The sequence below is a fragment of the Epargyreus clarus genome, unplaced genomic scaffold, assembly GCF_041222505.1.
Source record: "Epargyreus clarus isolate Ecla_fem2 unplaced genomic scaffold, WU_Ecla_fem_2.2 ptg000036l, whole genome shotgun sequence".
NCBI classification, from domain to species: domain Eukaryota; kingdom Metazoa; phylum Arthropoda; class Insecta; order Lepidoptera; family Hesperiidae; genus Epargyreus; species Epargyreus clarus.
The window spans coordinates 448,429-467,831 of NW_027332241.1; the positions used below are offsets into that span (position 1 = coordinate 448,429).

At 35.5% G+C, this 19,403-nt stretch overlaps 1 protein-coding gene across 1 annotated transcript; it reads left to right on the forward strand.

The window, feature by feature from the left end:
- Positions 1–2,003: 2,003 nt before the first annotated feature.
- Positions 2,004–9,030, forward strand: LOC140756822 (fatty acyl-CoA reductase wat-like). Its single transcript, XM_073092354.1, has 10 exons — positions 2,004–2,173; positions 2,342–2,432; positions 2,748–2,870; positions 4,001–4,125; positions 5,372–5,530; positions 5,977–6,086; positions 6,759–6,826; positions 7,182–7,377; positions 8,686–8,866; positions 8,976–9,030. The coding sequence occupies exons 1-10, from the start codon at positions 2,004–2,006 to the stop codon at positions 9,028–9,030; spliced, it is 1,278 nt and encodes a 425-aa protein (XP_072948455.1).
- Positions 9,031–19,403: the final 10,373 nt, after the last annotated feature.

The window sequence follows — 19,403 nt, forward strand, 5'->3', positions numbered from 1 at the left end:
GATGTACGATTTGCAGCCATGTCTATTGACAAAATAATGGTGGCGAATAGTAATGCTGTATCCGTGCAGAACATGGGTAAAGTAAATATTCAGACCAATGTATGTAAAGATGTGCATCAGATCCAGGTGAGAAATGTTTTATTTATTCCTGAGTTGAGTGCAAACTTGTTATCACTCAGTCAATTAACTAAAACTGGTTGTAAAGTAGAGGTCACTGACGTAGATTTAGTTTTTCTTATTACAGTAGCCATTGAAGTAAATGCATTGATAAAATTTGAACTGTCTACCTATTACGGTAAAATATATAAAGCAAAAATGAATTGTATGATGATCCCCATTTCGTTTCCATTTTTTTTTTATTATTTGTTGTTATAGCGGCTACCCTAATATAAACTCTGTAAAAATGAAATATTTATCTATTACGGTTCAGGAGATAGAGCCCTATGACAGACGGACAGACAGCGGAGTCTTAGTAATAGGGTTCCGATTTTACCCTTTGGGTACGAAACCCTAATAGTAATATTTCTGTATCCGTGACGGTGAGTTTTATAATGGTGATGCCACAAAATGCTTTTCCCTCCATAAAATTTGTATTGTTTACGAAAATCTATTATGCCATCAAAAACATAACTTGTAAAAAAACCAAGTCTCACAACTTAATACAGAAGTATTAAGTACGGTAGAAACCGTAAATAGTTGTGAGATCCATGTAATACCAAGTCGGTTAATTTATTCAGTCCCTACTTAAGGGACCTTCGGTTCGGGATAAGGAATAAGGGATATTCGGTCTTAAATTATATCGTAATTTACTAACTTAACTACATCTTATGAGACCATATCAATATTAAAAATGTTTTATGTTTTAAATAAATGGATTGACTTGGCAATAGTACTAAACAATATAGTTTAATATAATATGTTACTTCTGTAATGCGATGTGATGAGATGAAAACACAATGCAAGTCACAAGTACATACATATTACAATCTGTTTTTCAAAATGGCTCATAAAGTGATTTCGGGATAAATAGATTCCCATGACTTTTGAGTTACTGTAAATATTCGTACTTTATGTTTTTGTATAGTATATGGGAAAATTTATTTAAAATGAAATACCAGTACTAATACTCGTATGTTGGTAGTAGTATTGTTCCACGGAAATTCTAAAACTGCCTAAGTAATGATGACACATGTCTTAATTAACATTAACATTAAATAGTGCATAATAATGCTATACTATGCTGCTAACAGTCTTCGAAATTGATTAATATCTCAGACAAAAAATATAGACAATGTCGGAGTCTTCAAAGGAGGTATCCTCTGTGGTTCGACTCCGCAGGCACCGGCGCCACACCTATTTCTTGTCTGTAACAGCAATGCAAAGCTGCTATGTTCCACTTTCAGGGTGCGGGTGACATACTTTTCCGAGGCATTCTATACCCTTATATTGTAATAAAAACCTGTGACGTCTACTAACCACGTGGGATCTGGTGGGATTGAAAATGTCCAGCCCGCAAATGCCGGGATTGTAATTTTTTTACAGTATCGGATTCTCAGAATCCCGAATTACATTTTTTATTCCCAAGTGTATCGGTTTCCTTTTGGTCTCAGCTTATATTCATTGTAACACAATGTTGTTTAACGATGAATAAAAAAAAATCAACAAATAAATTTGCCTACATTTGCACAAATCTATTCCTATAAAAATCAATCTAATTATACTACGGTACAGTCTACGCTAGGCGATAAGGAAATAAGGTAGCCACATTATATGTAGTCACAGAACTAATTTAGTGGAGGAAAATCCAGGAATTTCTGACAGGATAACAGCTTAAAGCAATTTAGGCGACTTTTTGTAAACTTCACAACGGTGAGAATTTCTTTGTTTAAGGTTTTGAAGACTCGCTTGGTGAATTACAATTTTCTTTCATCATTTAAGCAAATGATAATTAATTAATTTCTAATAAACACATAACTTTGATAAATCAGAGACCATTACCATAGATGGATCCAGCTCTAGCAGTGGAGACAGCATTCAAAGCGAAGCACAGGAACATAGAAGAAGCGCTTCTGCGCGGCGACTCTGACGTGGCAAAGCTGTACGATGACGCAACAATATTCATAACGGGGGGCTCCGGGTTTCTGGGGAAGCAACTCATCGAGAAACTCATCAGGTTTGATTTAGTTTGTACTTTTTTAGAAATTGTTGGATTCTTTTAGATGTTCATGTAAATTTGATTTCTTCTCTATTTTAGGGTGCGTCTCTTGTGGACTCCCATCCTTATTTAAATTATAACACCTATTATTAATTAAAGCTTGTAATAAAAAAAAAATGTTGACAGATCTTGTAATGTTCGAAAAGTGTACGTTTTGCTTCGACCGAAGAAAGGAAAGCCGGCGCAAGTGAGACTGCACGATATCCTATCCGACCCAGTAAGTACAGCTGTATAAAACGTATAACAAAAGTCTCGCAACACAGCTCTTCTACAGCAAAAAGCAGCAAGATCTCGTGCACAGTACAAACTGCAATATAGCTGCCAGCCCTCTGGTCATCCGAAGCGAGGATAAGCCTGTGGGACATATCTTTCATTAATTACAACTTGGTTGCAGTGGTAGTAATGCTCTTGATCACGTCGGCTAATACTATTCAGTGTTACAGATGTGCATTGACCACTTACACTAAATTTCCTGAACGCTTGTTCAGCACATCTTTTCTATATCACAAGCTTATTTGAGATTTGTTTCCAGGTATACGATCCTTTGAAAAGTTTGTACCCAAATTTCACAGACAAAATAATTCCAATAGATGGAGATGTGAGAGAGCTCAAGATGGGTCTGAGTGAAGATGACTGGAAGACTATCACTGAGGAGGTAATGTCTTCTTTTATTATAGTACTCTGTGTGCGGCGCTTCGCGCTTGCGGCGCATGGATATCTATAACTAGCTGAAGATAAGATTAGATTGATTCTTGAGGTCGGCCACAGACATGCCATTACGCGTGAAGAGCTAAGCTTTTTTATATAATATAAAAGTAACAGACAATCATGCAGTCCACCTGATGGTAAGCAATTACTGCCACCCATGGACATCAGTAATGAACCCCAGATAAAATTAGATATCTACGTGAGGTCTACCACATTTGTGACACTGCCATGAAGACTAAGCTGAATTGCCTCGAAAAAGCATATTTCCCTTACCACACCTTTCAAATCAGAACACAGCAGTGTTAAACACTGCCGTTATTAGCGGGAAAAGATGGGGCATGGTGACGCCGGAGACCAACCACAATGGATTCTACCATTACCTTCCTGTTGTTGTGCTCGATGCCATTATGTCGTTTATACTACTGAGCAACTGCTTGATCCTCTTTTTTATTTGTTTTTTTTTTAAATATAAGAGTAGCAGACGAGCATGTAGTCCACGTGATGGTAAGTGGCTACTGCCGCCCATGGACATCTGTAATCAACCCCAGATAGGATTAGGTATTCCTACCTGAGGTCGGCCACAGATGCGCCGCTACTCCTGAGGACTAAGCTGGAGCGCCTCGGAAAAGTCTGTCTCCCTTAACACACCCTTCAAACCGGAACACAGCAGCGCCTAACACTGCTGTTATTAGGTACAAATAGATGTGGCGGTGGTGCCGCCGGAGTCGAACCACAAAGAGTTCTACCACTACCTTCCTCTGCCCCCCGAAGACCACATTCAAATCAAATCGTTTAGTTGCAGAATAATTCATGTCTTGTAGGACATGCAAATTTGTCACTAAATTATTCTAATTTATTACATTACATTGTATTAGGTTACGTTACATTGTATCACATTACATACATTATACTTTGTTGTTTGAGTTAAATATTATTCGAAAAATCTGTCACCAGTAGATAGTATAGAATACGCAAACGGTAAACGTTTTCGAGTAAACGTAAAAACTCATACTAAGGATACTGATTGAATTGTATCTCACGTAATGTTGAACAACACGTTCATTATGTTTCATGCAGGTCAATGTAATATTCCACATGGCGGCAACAGTAAACTTCCAAGAAGACGTACGTACTGCGACCATCACGAATGTACGAGGGACCAGGGAAATGATGCTCTTGGCCAGGGCTTGTCGCCAGCTTAAGTAAGTGGAATAATTCAGTTATATCACACATTTAATAACTACGGCCTATGAATACCATTAAAAATATTTGTTATGAATTAAGCACCTAAAAAAAATATCATACAATAAGGAGTTAATTAAATGAAAGCCTCTAAAAATCCGCTATATTAAAGAAAGGTCTATGAAAATAAGTATTTTGAAAATAATATAACACCTGTTTCACAGTTTTTGGAAAATCAACCCGCTCGGGGGTAAGGAATGATAGTTTTTTAATTCACCAATATTGAAGGCAAGCAATTTATAGTTAAATCGTGAATGAACGTGGCGTTCTGTTTAGAAATAATCTTATGATTTAATTATGGAAATAATTTCAAGTGTAATGTAAAAATCATCATCATCATGTCGCGTCGTCGTATATTAAAAAATAATTGTAGTTCAAAAAACTAAAAAACACGCTTTTCTGATAAAATCAACTAAAAAGGAGGAAATAATTTTCAATCTAAGAATCAATTAAGGAACAGTAAATAGTATAATTGTGGAAAAAGCTTGCGGTGCTCCATTTATCAGGTTCGAAAAGCGCCCCACACTTTTTCCACAATTATACTACTTAGTATTTGTTGTAATAGCGACCACCATTATGCATCGTTTGTAAAAAAATCAAGTGTCTGTCTATTACGATTTAAGAGATAAGCCCAGTGACACACGAACAGAACGCAGAGGGTTTCGTTTTAACCTTTGAGTACGGAATCCTAAAAATCATTCTACAAGAGGGCATTATAGATATGTTTCAGAACATTTGAGTTATAGGGAAATAACATTATTATTTTGTAAACTAAAAATCACGCTATAACAGTTACGCCTTATTGAAACAAAAAAGCAATAATTGTTTGCAATCTCGTAACTTGCAATGAATTTTGTCTAAGGTGCTTGAACAATCTCGCCTCGAAAATCGTTAATCCTGAGGATGTCGATAAGGACAATGGTACAAAATTATTAAAATCGTGTATTGTCATCGGTCTTTGATAATTCTTCAAAATTTTGAATTAAGCTGCACGTTCAAAGTGGATAGAAATCTGGTTCATAGATTCCGTTACTGTTACATACATACATACATACATACATACAACCCAAGCTAATAAAAGCGTGTTAATAAGTAGCAAAGATATTTAAAATCAGAACATGTTATTAGGCAATCGTCGAAGCGATCGTTCCTCTGGATCGTTCAACAAAGGGTTCTACCTCCTTAAAATAACGTTAATGTTAACAGATCAATGGTGCACGTGTCCACTGCGTACTCTCATGCTACTAAACATCGTATCAATAAGGCAGTGCGTGAAGATTTCTACGAGGCTCCGATAGCGCCTGAGGATATGATTACGTTGGCGGAGAATAATGAGATTGACTACCTTAATGACATTTTAAAAAGGTGAGTGTCGTCATCGTCAAACTATTACTGTCCCACTGTTAGGCATGGGTCTCCTTTCAGATTGAAGAAGATTACGCCATATTCTATCGCGCTGGCCAAGCGTGTATTAGTAGATTTCACCTAACATACTTTTTAGATTTTTTTAAAGTTCTCTCAGGTATGCTCTCTCTGCTCGCTCTCAGGTTTCCTCACAGTATTTTCTTTCACCGTTAAAGCAAGTGATAATTAATTTCTAATATGCTCATAATTTTGAAAAATTAGAAGCACACGCCTGGGATAAAACAAAAATATATTTGGAATCCCTACAATAAGCTATTTCATTTAATATTTTTACATATAAAATACATTACATATAAAAATTTACAAATAAGTAAAACTTTTCATTGACATTCTTTATTTAGAAAAATGGTATCAATTATTGAAATTTGCCTAATATTTGTTGACAGTCGTGGGTCTGATTGGCCAAACACGTACACATTCACAAAGGCGGTGGCGGAGGAGACGGTGAGGACGATGGCAGCTGACCTGCCTGTGTGCATCGTCAGACCAGCTGTAGGTAGGTTTGGAGACTGGAGGTTTTTTATAATACTTATTTATTTTTATATTTTTGAAATATACAGTCTTGCTCTGAGTAATGTTAATGTCATCTGATTTTTGCAATGTCTTTTGCGAAGGAAGTGTGATAAAGTATTGGATGAAGATATAATATATTATTGTAAATAATAATAATATATTATTATGGAAGAATATATTGTATTATTGGAATCCCTTTTTTTTTGTTTACGAGGGGGAAACCTTCAAAAGGTACCCCGTGCCGTGGGAGCGACGCAGGGTTATGTGGGATTCTTACCGCACTAAAACCCCTCCGGTGGCCGTCCTCGGCGCTACGTAGAGGGCTCCGTGATCTCCAAAGGAACACAACCGGAGTCCTCTTAGCGCGTTGCCCCGTCGGGCTCCGCCCAGGTGAACTTGACGCTCGCCGCACCGTCTGGTGCGTACGACGGTATGCGACCACACATACCGCCGCCCTTCCCAGAGTCGCTTACCAGGCGATTCAAGCTCTCACTCTTGCCGCCCGCAACCCCGGAAGCCCCCTTTTAGTCGCCTCTTACGACAGGCAGGGGATACCGTCGCCCTATTCTGGTCCCGAAACTACAGGGACAGTTGTGGCACTTCAAGGGGAATCCCTTTGCAGCGTTTTAACAGTATCTTCAAAATATTGTTTTAGTAATTGCAGCATACCGGGAGCCATCTCCAGGATGGGTTGACTCCAACCAGGTACTAGGAGTTAGCGGGGTAAGTGGAACTATTTATACAAAATACCATAAGAAAGAAGAATATTTTTGTGTGATACCGTCAGTAGGTCTACTCAGGAGACACAAAGATATTACCAAGCTAGACACTTCCACGAAGCGCTTAATCTTAGTCCTGAGGGGTAGCAACATATCTATTGCTGACTTCAGGGTCTAATCGGGTCTGTGATGGACTTCAGGTAGGACTTGCTCTATACGGAGTTGGTCACAAATATCTGTAGACGCAACTGACCACTTACCAACAGATGGACTGTATAGTAGATTAAATAAAAGAAATTACATCACCACGCTGGCTACCTAATCTAAAGCTATATAACTATATCTTCGGTTTCTGACAGCTCATACTCGGCGCTATTCTGGGCATGATCCACGTAATGCTGGGCGATGGAAACCGTCGTATAGACTTCATTCCAGTGGACATTGTCACCAATGCCCTGGTGGCCGCTGGCAGGGAGACGGCTCTAACACGCCGACAGCCAGGCAGACAAACGAAGATCTACAATGTGACCAGTAATAGAAATCATATTTCATTGGGTAAGTAATAGTTGGGGAACCCAAGAGGGGATTTCGGGAGTATCTCGAGCGCGTCAGACTAAGATATGGGAGATACCTTACACGTGTTTGCAGAATCAAAAAAATCGATCACTGGACATGCTCGAGCGTGGTCAATTTTCTTTTTAATATAAAGAAAATAATGCTAGGAAACGGGCAACATCATAATCTGCTGAATTACCGGTTACCACACGTCGAAGTAGTGAAAAAAAGTCATTTTGAAAAACGAAACATCCTGTATTATTATGCTATCTGATAGGAATCCCTGGGAAGTAATTATGCATCACAACCTAAAGGAAAATGCTCATTTTTAGGAAAATACTTAATTATAATTCATACATTCTTATATATTTTTTTTGAAATCGTCAGAATAAGAAACCTCCCCCCCCCCTGAATCGAAAAATATCATAAAACCTTTTTTTCATTCTAATGTCTAATCTACAAAATCGTATAGGTCCCAATGACGCTCGAGTTTCTACACATTTAGCATAGTGGGCTCCCCTACTATAATATTATGGATATATTCAGGATAAGATTTGGCTTAACTTGCCTTCGTCGACAACCATTTACTATCCCACTGGTACACAGGGTTCTCAGAACGAGAAGTATTAGGCCATAGTCTGCCACGCTTGCCAAGTACGTATTGGTCTACTTCACATAGGTACCATTAAGAACTTTTTTAAGATCTCTTGTCTTGTTAGTTAAAAAATGTTATTGGGCGTAACAATTATTTGATTATTTCATTAAACTGTTAAAAGATGTAAGAAAAGGTATAAAAATAAGGAGTAGAATTATCATAAAGCAAAAAAAACAATTTATTTATTAACCAAGAGCGTAAATTTAAAATGCAGATATCTAACTTCCAAAGCGATGAAGTTTCATATAATTTTTCAAAACCCCTAAGGGGTGGAATTTTCAATTATAAATTATAAAAAAAACTTAAAAAGTGAGTGAAAAACTATATAATATATTAATATTTATATTCTATATTTACATCCTTACTCTGACAGATCAAACCGATTGAACCCTTACCATCCTATTACCCTTAGTATGAGTTTTTACGTTTTTACAAAAAATATTTTTGTAAAAACGTAATTGTATTGGTATTTCATTACGTATTTGCCCATACATTTCCAATCAGCGCCCCTAGCGGATTGTATCAGAACTGATACAATCGTACGTAATAATAAACAAAAACAAAAAGTCATTTTTGTCAAAACGTAAAAACTCGTACTAAGAGTACAGGTCAGAGAGTACAGAGACCTATTATATAACAATTTTTATTTGCAGGCCATCACTTCCTTACAGTAAACACTCGAGCTAGGGAATTCGCATCTCCCAAAACAATATGGTATGGCTTCACCATCTTGACGAAACACAAGTTTGTCTACATAATATTGAACTGGTTGCTGCATTATATTCCTGCGAGCATCGTTGACAGCGCTCTCTATATCACGGGGAAGAAACTAAGGTACTGTTCCTTCAGTAACTCGTCAAGAGATGGCGCCACATGTCTCCTGAATCACGCTTTTGAAGTTTTCTAATCAACTCCCATATAATTGTACAATAATATGTACAAGATACGATCTGATGTTATTGGAGCAATGCCGCAGGCCAGGTGATCGCCTGGCCTAGCAATAGTTCTCCCTATGCCAAAGTAGCAGAGACCAGGTCACTTGTGGATATTTATTATCAAAGTTAATGCTAAACCGGAACATAGATAAATGTGTGTATAAGACTGTTAAGTCTAAGAAGTTTTTATATCGAGCATTGTGTGAAGTAATGTTTTAAATCAATTTAAGTATGTTGAATAACAAAAATTTCAAGATTATCTGAAGTATATTATGGTATCTAATTAGGTCTCTGTTCTTATTTCCGTGAACGACATCTACGCTTATCTTAATATTGAACTTGGTTTCCATTTTCACGTGGTTGCTTTTGTTGAGATTTCAACACAACTCGTATCCATCTCTAATAGACTAACGGTCTTATTCATAAAAAGTTATAGCACACTTATAACGTTGCTATAGTACGATTGTCAAAAAGTGTTATTCGTAACGCATTTTAGGCACTAAACCGTTCTATAAGCCTTCTATAACTTATAGAGGCCAGAACCCTACTATAACAGTGCTATAAGACAAAGATGGCCGACTCTCAACAGCTGATTAGTGATTACTAACCTAATTTGACAATACGTTTTGAATAAATTATGGCAATGTCCATTTTGTATACAAACGTGAAATAATTTATTTTAATATCCGATAAATAACATTATTATATCACTATTTTAAATTACAATGTAAATTTTACAAAGCTTAGATATTATTAAAAATCTAGAAAACCGTCCACTTCGAAGAACATTGCACCAAAGAGTGATCCGTTTTCATTATACCACGAAGACTATAGGAAGCGTTATCGCTTTAATAAATCGACAGTAAATTATATAATTGGTCTCGTACGTAATGATCGTAAATTAGATTGCAGAGGTCCTGGTTCACCTTTTGAAATACAGGGTTTACTGCCATAAGATATTGCGAATGTTTACAAAACGAAACTTAATTGAATTTAACTTTATATTATTATATCAATATTATATAAAACATGAATATCCAACCAATTTTACCACTCCTCTATCTTTTAACAACTATTGCTTCACATCCCATTTTAACAAATAAAATATTTTTAAATTCGCGGTATTTACAAATACGAGTACAATGACACTGACATGTTATTTGGTTTTATCGACAACGCATTGACAAGAATGTCAAGACAGAATATTTTTTATGACGAAATAATGTAATTTAATTATATTTATCAATTATCGATATTTGTCAATTTGTCGATATTTTATCGATATTTATCGATATTTGTCAATTTGTTCGCCAACTTCACTATCATGGCAACATTTTCATTTATAGTTGACTTTAGCGGCACATTATTTATAGAAGGTTTATGGAACGTTTATGAATAAGCAATTTTATAGAACGTTTTATAAGCTTACTAGTTTTTGCCCGCGGCTTCGCCCGCATTTAAAAGAAGATGATATGACATACTAACATACATAAAACTGAAAATTCGTACCTTCATTGGAATGACAGTAGCGCCAAATTGGTCGGACTAACTCTGAAACCTTCGTGGGCTCAGGGACAACAACATTACTAAAAATCAACACTTGATCAAATGCATAGTTTACGATTCAATCCTTACTAATATCGATTAAAATAATCGATTTTTCAGGTCCAAAATATCGATTCTCCGATTAATCCATCTTAGATCGCCATCCCTAATTCCCGTAGGAATTTCGGGATAAAAACTATCCTATGTCCTTTCTCGGGTCTCAGACTATCTTTGTACAAAATTTCATTAAAATCGGTTCAGTGGTTTAGGCGTGAAGAAGAGACAACCAGACAGACAGACAGACAGACAGACAGAGTTACTTTCGGATTTATAATATTAGTAAGGATTGAACACTTTAACTAATGAGTGCTTAAAACCTTCTATAAGCATTTTTTATGAATAAGACCGTAACAATATTGTTTTGTTAAACGAAAACTTAACATATATTTTTCGTTTTCAGATTGTTGAAAATTTACAAAAAAGCTAACAATCTGGGACTAGTGTTGTCTTACTTTGGGTTGAACGAATGGTTATTTGAGGATAATAACACCCTGAGTTTATACAACAGCCTCTCAACCACCGACAAAGTCTTATTCAACTGTGACATGAGCCTCGTAGACAACACAGAATTGATTGTTATGTGGATCCTAGGCATTCGGCGATATATCATAAAAGATGATCTGAACAACACTGAGTATGGCAGAAAGAAGCAATTTGTGTTAATGATTGCACATTACATTTTTATGACTTTATATTTATATTTGATATACAAATTAATTTGTTTTGTGTTTTCGATAATTGGATTCTTCTAAGATGTTATTAAAATAAAAATAAAAGGGGATTGTAAATAAATAAATATAGAGTTGATTGTTATGTGGATCCTAGGTCTTCGGCGATATATTGTGAAAGATGATCTGAATAACACAGAGTATGGCAGAAAGAAGCAATTATTGTTTAGGATTGCACATTATATTTTTATGACTTTATATTTATATTTGATATTTAAATTAATGTGTTTTGTGTTTTCGGTAATTGGATTTTTCTAGGATGTTAATAGAATAAAAATAAAAAGGGATTGTAAATAAATATATATTAAACGTTTATTTTTCCATTGTGTTGTCATTTAAACTGGAAAAGACAACTGTGGCCGCGTCTACGAAGGGAAAATCGTTAATTCACATGATTCTGATAAGGACAAAAGTATTAAAATCGTTTTTTGTCATCGGTTATTGCTAATTGTTCTAAATTTTGAATTCATCTGATCTTTCAAAATTAATAAACAGCGCCTTCAAGGATGTCGCTACATATCCAGATGCATACACTTATATCTACAGGTCAAGCTAGTAAAAGCTTGATAAATATTTGTAGTTTAAAACTAAAAACCAAGCTAAAATCTTCATGTCTCATATATCTTTAACTCCGTCCAAAGGTTATCTGGAAGAAATCGCTCATTAGCGATAAGACCGCCTTTTTGTATACCGTCTCTAATATTTTTAATGGCTTTCTTGTATTGTGGTGTGCACATAAAGAGTATTTGTTGTTGTTGTTGTTGTTGTACTAATAATATCAAAATAAATGCATGAACGAACCGCAAACAACCCTATAGTCAATAGTGACAATAAATGATCGAGTGTAGTAGTAATTTTGTAATTTTAATTTCTATTTAAATTCCATAATTATTTAGCTATAAACGTAATGTTATATAAACGTAATTTACGTGTACTAATTAAATTCTATATGTTTTAACAATTTGAAGAGCATTTTCATTTTTTCTATGGGATTTGATGAATTATCTGGGGGCCCGGTAGTGCCCCCCAAGTCGAGCCTACAGGTATATTCGGCTTCTGGGGTTTATATTACAAGTGCCGCCCGCCTTTAATTTATTTTGCCACTAAGTGGCCCTTGTCGGTTGCCGACCGCTGATTTAAGGCATATATATATATATATATATATATATATATATATATATATATATATATATATATATTATTATAGTGTTAGTCTATATAAGTGATTTTTAACACGCTTTTATTAGCTTGGGTTGTATGTATGTATGTATATACGTAACAGAGTAACGGAATCTTTGAACCCGATTTCTATCCACTTTGAACGTTCAGTTTAATTCAAAATTTTGACAAATTATCAAAAACCGATGACAATAGACGATTTTAATCATTTTGTACCATTGTCCTTATCAACATCCTCAGGATTAACGATTTTCGAGGCGAGATTGTTCAAGCGCCGTAGAGAAAGTTCATCCCAAAGTTACTAGATTGATTTTTAGTTTTGAAAACTAATAATGTTATTTTTCTATAACTCAAATATATTGAAACATATCTATAATGCAATCTTGTATGATTGTATGATTTTTAGGATTCCGTACTCAAAGGGTAAAACGTAATATAAAATAAAATAAAAATAAAAATAAAAAAGCCTTTTATTTCCTGCTATACATAATTATTAAATTTAAATTGCATATTTATATTGATTAAGTAATTTACATATTGATTATTTTATTAACAAAATTAAATTAATTAGATTTAAACATAAGTTGATTATTTTGGTTAAAGTATGATATTAATTATTAACATAATATAGTATATTTTTATTTTTGTTATTTTATATTTGCATTTTTTTTTATGTTTTCGTGTTTTTACTTAACTACTTTTTTTTTGCATTTATTTATTTTATGTTTGTCGTTTTATTTCAGTTTGCAGCAATAAGCAAGAACCCCTCATTTGTTGAGGGTAAAGGCCTCCTCCAGAGAAGCCCATCTGTCTCTATCTTTAGCTATTTGTATCCAATTTGTCCCGGCCATTTGTTTTAGGTCATCATCCCACCGCATTAAAGGTCTGCCTCTTTTTCTGACGCCGGAAGGCCCTGCCCATGACGTCAACCTAGATGTCCATCGATCGTCTTTCATTCTGGCTACATGTCCCGCCCATCGCCATTTCAACGCCATCGAATGGCTAAGCGCGTCCTTTACTTTAGTCCGTTGCCTTATGGTTGAATGTGGTATTTTTTGTATTTTCCTGATATTCATTATGCTTCTTTCCATACTTCTCTGGCATGAAGTAATTTTATTTTTCAGTCGTGTCGTGAATTTCCACGTTTGGCATGCGTAGGTGAGACAGGGCAGTAAGCATATATCCATTACCTTTTTCTTGACTTTTGTTGGCATTTTGCTTTTTAATATTTCCTTTAGACTCCAGAATTTTTTCCATGTCTTTGTGACTCTGCACTCCACTTCTGCCTCGTTGTTTTGGGCGCTGAAAGAAATTTGCTTTCCTAAGTATGTATAAGTGTCTACGTACATTATTGAAGTGTTATTAAGATATATGGGTGCTTGGATGTGGTTGGTCAATATCTTTGTTTTGCTGAGATTTATTTCTAGTCCCGCTTTTATGCTCTCTTCGTGCAACGTTGATATCATAAATTGCACGTCCTTGACGTCTTCCGAGAATAGAACGATATCATCAGCAAATCTCAGGTGGCTTATATATTTACCGTTAATATTGAGACCGACTCTGCTCCAGTCTAGTCTGTTTATGACAGATTCGAGTACTGCTATAAAAATTGTAGATGATGTTGCGTCTCCTTGCCTTGCACCTCTTTTGATGAGTATGGAAGGACCTACGGTATCTAGCTTTACTCTACTTTTGCAATTTGCATATAAGTATTGCAAAACTTTTATGTACTTGCTGTCTACGTGTTGCGATTGTAGCGCCTCCCATATTGAAGTGTGATGGATGGTATCAAAGGCTTTTTGGTAGTCAATAAAGGTTATGTAGAGTGGTCTCTGGAACTCCTGGTATTTCTCTATTATTAATTCTATTGAGTGTATATGATCAACTGTTGAGAACCCCGTTCTAAATCCTGCTTGTTCGATAGGTTGATATTTCTCGATGAATTTTCTTATTCTCTTGTCTATAAGCGATGCAAATACTTTATACATTGTAGAGAGCAAACTTATAGGTCGATAATTATTTATGTCTTTCGGGTCTCCTTTTTTGTAGAGTAGAATTATGTCGGATTCAGACCACTGCAGGGGAGTAGTAGCGGTATCGAGGACCATGTTGAATAGGCGAGTTAGTGGGTAAACCAGGTGCTTGCAACCATTTTTTATCATCTCGTTTGTAATTCCGTCGGAACCTGGACTTTTTTCTGCCTTAAGCGATTCTATTATTTTAATAACTTCCGACTCTTTTACTGGCTCTGCCTCGCTGGTGTGTGTAATTTCTGTTGAATGCTGTATTCTAGTATTATTTGCTGGTGAGCTGTATAGATTTCGGTAGAATTCTGTTGCTTTGTTAAGTATTTCTTTTCTACTACATGATGTATTTGTTGACCCGGCGAGTGCTCCTATCCACGTTTTATGATGACTTAGGTCTTTGTAAGCTTTTTTTAGGCTGCCCGAATCAGTAAGATGTTTCTCAATAGTGCGAACACGGTATATAGAGTAGTCGTTTTTTATGTATTTACTAATGAGTTTGTAGAGAGATTTTAGTTCATTTTTCATTTCTTGTGATTTAGGTTTGGATCTTTGAAGTTCTTGTCTTCGGTGAATGTATTTTTGTGTTCTCTCTGAAATAATGCAATTTTTGTTGTTATTTAAATGAGGCATGTGAGCGCTTTTAAGACTAGTGACGATTCCGTTTATTATTTTATCGTAATATTCTTGGACATTACACTTTTCATGCGAGTGAATTAAGCTTTCCATATAGATTCGTAATGATTCTTGATATCTCAATAATTCGTCCTTGTTTCTTAACATAATTCTTTTATTCTTATTACCGTAGGTCTTACGGCTTTTCTTCTTGATCTGTAGTGAAAATTTAGCTCGGATAAGTCTATGGTCTGAAGGGAAAGGTAAATTTATGACTTGAATATCTGTGACGTATTTATGTTCGTTCGTTAGAATATAGTCAAGCTCGTTTTTTGTTACACCGTCTGGAGATCTCCAAGTCCATCTTTGGTTATTACTTTTTTTGAAAAAAGTATTTATAATGAATAACTTATTTTCAGATGCGAACTCTATTGATCTTTGACCTCTGTTGTTTCGTTTCCCATAGCCATGGCATTTCATTACTAAGTTTTCTTCTGGTTTAGGTTGACCTATTTTTGAGTTGAAATCGCCCATTACAATTATGATTCCGCTACATAATTGTAAGGCTTTGTCGATGTCTCGATAAAAGAGTTCTACTTCAGCATCTTCTGAGGCCTCTGTGGGGGCATATACTTGTATTGTGCTTACATCTAAGTCGTTATATTTGAATTTCATCAAAGCCACCCGTTCTGATAAGCCAATAAAGCAAGTTATATTATGTTTGAGTCTCTTGTTTACTATGAAGCCAACCCCGTATAGGCCAGGGGTTTGTCCTATATAACAGAAAATAAAGTCGCTATGATCCTCAATTGCATTACCTAATTTTCTTGTTTCTGATAGCCCAATTACGTCGTAGTTAATGTTTTTCAGACTTTCTGATAATTCTAGAAGAAGGGGATAAGTGGATAAAGTTCTAGTGTTGTACGTTGCTACATATAGCTCTTTTAATTCTTCACTTGTTGTGTTGTTCGTGATAGTTGAGTTGCTTAGTGTTTCTTTCCCTGGCGGGTTTTGGTCTACATCTCCCACGGTGACCGGCCGTAATGGGAGAGTTTGAGGGGCGCTCGTTGGTTGCTATTTATTATTGTCTGCTTGGGATACCTTGCTGTTTTCTTCGGCGTGCTGTTTGTCTTTTATATTTGTTGGTGAAAAGAAGCTTGATATGTTTGATTTTGTTTTCTTCAATCGTTGTGTATTTTCCTTTTGTATATATTTTATCTGTGTATCGGGTGATGGTGAAAGGTGTCTCTTTTTTGAGTTATAATCATTTTTGTTTCGATTTTCTAAAAACACGATTTTGTCGTATCTAATTACTGCAAGTTTTCCTTCCTCTCTATATTTTTGAACTTGTACTTGTAGAAGCTTTCTTTTTTCTAGAGTTTTTTTTGAAAAATCTTCCTTTATATTATATGGTGAATTTTCTAGCCTTTTTTTGTTTTTAAGAATTTCTATTTTTTTCCCCATAGTGAGTAGAGTCACTACTATTGGTCTCGGCTTTTCATTTTTTCTGCCAATGCGTCTAACATGCTCTATGTCTGAATCGTTACATATTATATTCAATTTTTCTTTAATAATGTTACATAATATTGAGACCAGCTGGAAGTAGTTTTTTTCGTTCTCCAGTACGCCAAAAAATATCAGGTTTTTCTTCCTCATAATTCTGTCGAGATACTCTATATCTTTTTCTTGTTTCTTAACTGTTTCGGTTAATTCTTTGTGATAATTATTTATTTCTATGAATCTTTCGTTTGTATTTCTGTTTACGTCGTCTGTTATTTTCTTGTGCATTTCTTTAATTGTGTTGTTTTGAGCTTCAATATCATCTTGTATTTTTTTCAATACCTTTGCTATTTCTTCCATCATGAATCGATATTTGTTGCTTCTCGTTACTAGATGTCGCTTGTGTTTGGGTTTGAGTCTGTGTCTATTCGAGGTTTGCGCATCATAGGAAGCATCTTATTAGCATTCTCTCTTTTTCTTCCTGCACGATCAATTTCTATTTGCAAATAAAATAGTATCCGAAGCTTAATTATGAACTATTTCTTCCAAGCTATTTTGCACTTTTATGTTGTTATTTCTTCTTGACCACTAATATTTATATCACTGTTATGAAAAACACTACTGTACTGTCCTTTATAATTGTTATTTAGCACTTATAAGATCATAAATGAATTTTTAAATTACTATAATCGTGAACTTTGATGCGCTGTCAGCTGCGGCCGACTACCCTCTAAAACGTAATACGTAATACTAAAAATTAATAAAATAAATAAAGTTCAAAAAACTAAAAAACACGCTTTTATGATAAAATCTAAAAACGGTAAAATAGGCACCTTAGCATTATCCGGGTTGGAGAGTTGAAGGTCGAATATTTCATCATATCATGTTATTCTAGATATTCAAAGTTCATGTGAATTGAAAGAAAGAAAGAAACATTTATTCGGATAATTGCAACACAAATGAGATACTATAATAGAGAGAGACAAAAAAAATAACAATAATCTAAAACAAAACAAAAAAAAATAAAACAACAACAAAAGGACAATAAAATGTACAATCAGTTATTACAATAATATGTGTTGCAACGACCACGAAAAAGGACAATCTCAGCATGTGCCACGTGCAGGTAAACTGCGTCGTGGCTCTGATTTTCAGTTTGCCCCCTGCGTCTGGGCTGCTCGGACGGCTGACTCACACATGCCGTCTGTGCCTTTTTATTTGCTAGTCTTTTTTATCGTTTTTTGCTTAGTTTTTTTATAATTGGGTGAGCAGATCATGATTATGATCATCAGAAGCAGAAGTTGTCATAAAATATGTAAAAACAGGGGTAGTGATGATGAATCCCACTCCATAACTCAAAGTTCTAATCATCAGACCATACCCATGTCAAGGTAGGAAACTGCCGCAATGAACAAAAACAAAATAAAATTGGTTAAGAAATACTCCAATAACTTGAATATATTTAAAAGAAATCGGGTTTTTCCAATTATCCGGTAAAACTGGCAAAGAAATTCAATTTCCTCAAAATGGGACCCCCTGTGCAACTAGCCGCACAATGGTGTTTGAATTATGTCGATCGGTCGCGGCATCGCGAAAATATCGCTGGACACACATAAACAGTTATTTGGGAAGTCGGTAAAAAATTCACTTAAAATTGAATAATAATAAGTTGATAATGTGATAGTAGCTTCACCGAGAACGCTAAAACGGCTTCGGTCTATGGTATAAAATAATGACGACATTTGACTTTATAATTAACATTGAATAGTGCATAAGTTTAGGTCAACTAATTGCCTACGACATTCGCAAATGCCTTAGACAAAGAATATAGACAACGTTGGAGTCTTTGAAGGTGCTAGAATCCTGAGGTTCAACCCCGGACACACCAGCGCAGACCTATTCCTTGTTTATAACAGCAATGCAAAGCTGCTATGTACCGCTTTGACGGGTAACATACAAGGCAACATATGTGTTTTAAGGCAACATACATTTCCGATGCATTCCACCTTAATCTTCAGAGATGGGCCAATCTGTAGTCGACTTCAGGTAGGATTGTTAGGAATCTAATCTAATCTAAGATATCCATGAGCGGCAGTAGCCACCATTAGACGGACTGTACGGTCGCCTGCTTCTCCTATACTGTAAAAAAAACCTGCGGGTCTACGAACCACGTGGAATCCGGGATTAAAAATGCCCAACTCCGCAAATACCGGGATTGTAATTTTTTACGGGATTGCATTCCTTACAAGTTTATCGGTCTCCTTTTGGTCTCAGCTCAATGTTGTAATAAAACAGTAAATAAAAACATTTTGACATATGAATTTGAATACATTTGCACAAATCTATATAAAATTCAATCTATTTGTACTACGGTGCAGACATTGCCAGGCGACCAGGAAATTAGGTCACATTATATGTACTAAGAGATCTAATTTAGTGAAGGAAAACCAGGAATTTCTAACAGTATAACAGCTTGAAGCAATTTTGGCGACTTTTTGTAGACTTCACAACGGTAAGAATTTCTTTGTTGAAGGTTTTGAAGACTCGCTTAATGAATTCACTGTTTAATTAAGCAAGTGATAATTAATTTCTAATGCGCACATAACTCTGAAAAATCAGATATGTATGCCCGAGTTTTTATTTATATTATAGAGTAGCAGACGAGCATGCAGTCCACCTGATGGTAAGTGGCTACTGCCGCCCATGGACATCTGTATATTCGTATCTTCATATTCGTACTGGAGGTCAGCCACAGATGCGCCGCTACCCCTGAGGACTAAACTGG